We start from the raw sequence: 2,208 nt of genomic DNA, 5'->3' as shown, positions 1-2,208 counted from the left end.
TCATCCTTCTCACTACACTAGTGGGTGAGGATCTTTAGAGGTTTTCAATTTTGGAAACTTGAAGAGAACCTAGGAGCACTCATTCTAAACAAAGTGGAGGAGGCAAGGAAGGAGGCTAGGCTCAAGGAGTTCAAGGAGTTCAAGGAGCAAAGGGCTTGGAGGTGGTCCATCCTTGGTCTAAGATCTAGATCAAGAGGTATAAAACTACTCCTAAACTTTGTTCTTATATAAATTTGTTTTTGATGCATCTTACATAAACCTATGCATCTTGAAGGGGGTTTACATGACTATTGCTTTGATATCATTTGATAACATGCTTCCGTTGCTTTCGTATATAAATTTTGAATTGTATATGCATGCTAGTCACTAGAAATCCCACATGAATATCATAGTATTCCCTTCAACTGCAGGTTTAAATTTAATTACATAACAATTAAACAGAATCTGCTGACAAATATACCCACTCTTTTTGTATAATCATATCATGTAAAAGTGAAAGATTAAGGAGAAAACCCAGCTGAGCTCCAATGCTAAACTATTCTCCAAAGCTACGAGTTGGATGCCCCAAAACCTCTCACTCGAACAATTTAACTATCCCATCCCATATGATCTCCTTCATGTATCAGTTAATTATATATCTTATTCGTTGAATTCAAAATTATATATCTTACAACTCAAATTAGTAAGGAAGGTGCTAAAAAGTTAAAGTTACATACATACCATCACTAGTAAAAGGTGATAAGTTAGGACTGAATAGTTTATGAATCCCAATGCTAGATGTGCCACCATTCCTTTTTTCTAGAACATATAAAAATCAATAACTCATTAGAAACTAAGAAAGTAAGCATGCAACAAAACAAGAGAAAAAAAAAAAAAAACAAAGTAATGAAAAATAAATATTCATACCTGTTTCAAGTGCTTCATAAAACTTTATATCTTCCAAGATTGTCTCATTGTCTAAAATTGAGATGTTATCTGACATCAACCAATTTTGAGTACAAATTAACCTCTCTACCATTAGAGGAGTCAATGAAGAATGATATGAGTTCACAATCCTTCCTCCCGTGCTAAAGGCAGATTATGAAGCTACCGTTGCGACCGGAATTGCAAAGACTTCCTTTGCAATTAGTGCCAACACTGGGTATTGAACACCATTCAATTTCCACCAATTTAAAATATCAAAATCTTGACCTATTTCCACTTTTTCATTGTGATCTAACAAGTACCTATCAAACTCATGGTCCGAGAGCACAACATTACTTGCTTCAACTTCTTTTATCCAACTTTCGTCCATTTCCACTCGTTTTTTCCCCCTTCCATGTTGTTTTGGATCAGCCCAACCAATAGTAGTTGTAGTACTAGTAGTATTAGAACAACTATTAGCACTAGAACCACTTGGTTGGTTGGAAGAAGGAACATATTCATCAAATAGTTCGAAGATTAGGCTTTTTATCTCATCCTTCTTAGCTATGGCTTCATCAATACTACACCCACAACGCTTCAAAATATGTGGCACATAGCCCAATTTATATCTTGGATCAAGCACAAGTCCCACAAATAGAAAAGGATTCACTTTAACAAGATCACCCCAATACTTATCAAATTTTACCTTCATGCTTAGTGCCATTTCATGCAATATCAAGCTTGTGTAGGTTTGAGTTAATAACATATCTTCTTCGACAAACAAATCAACTATCTCTTCGTCAATTGCAAGCAAATAAGAAAAAGTACTATGACAAGCTAGATGTAAAGTAACACTCATCTTCAATGTCATTTGATAGAACACTTTCAAAAAATTGACAAAGATAACGGCATTGCTCCAATCTTCCATATTTGGTGGCCCATACCTCTTTTTACCATTGGAAGGTCCACCCATCCGTTCTTCTTCTCCTGGCAAATCTTCACCAAACCATGACAAGTATGCAATCTCATCATCTCCCATTCTCACAAAAGCTTTTTCAAATTTCAAAGCATTTGTTAACATCAAATAGGTGGAATTCCACCTAGTTGGCACATCTAAAAAAACAAGACCCTTGCATTCAATTTTTTCCTTCTTAACACACTCCTAAAAGCTTCCACCCTTTGTGGAGAAGACGTTACATACACCAACACATTCCTAATAGCTAAGATGGATTTATCTAACGTCATCAAACCATCTTGAACTATCAAGTTAACAATATGAGCACGACACCTGACATGCATGTGCTT

The 2,208-nt window shown here is 35.6% G+C and overlaps 1 protein-coding gene across 1 annotated transcript; it reads right to left on the bottom strand.

The window, feature by feature from the left end:
• Positions 1–1,078: 1,078 nt before the first annotated feature.
• Positions 1,079–1,942, bottom strand: LOC139197723 (zinc finger BED domain-containing protein RICESLEEPER 1-like). Its single transcript, XM_070825675.1, has one exon. The coding sequence runs from the start codon at positions 1,940–1,942 to the stop codon at positions 1,079–1,081; it is 864 nt and encodes a 287-aa protein (XP_070681776.1).
• Positions 1,943–2,208: the final 266 nt, after the last annotated feature.

Source organism: Malus domestica, chromosome 07 (genome assembly GCF_042453785.1).
Source record: "Malus domestica chromosome 07, GDT2T_hap1".
Taxonomy (NCBI): Eukaryota; Viridiplantae; Streptophyta; class Magnoliopsida; order Rosales; family Rosaceae; genus Malus; species Malus domestica.
The sequence above is the reverse complement of the archived record's forward strand: the minus strand, read 5'-3'. Positions and strand labels throughout refer to the sequence as shown.

What these genes read in the sequence shown, in the direction of transcription:
- LOC139197723 (XM_070825675.1), bottom strand. Translation starts at nt 1,942, where the DNA reads ATGGGAGATGATGAGATTGCATACTTGTCATGGTTTGGTGAAGATTTG.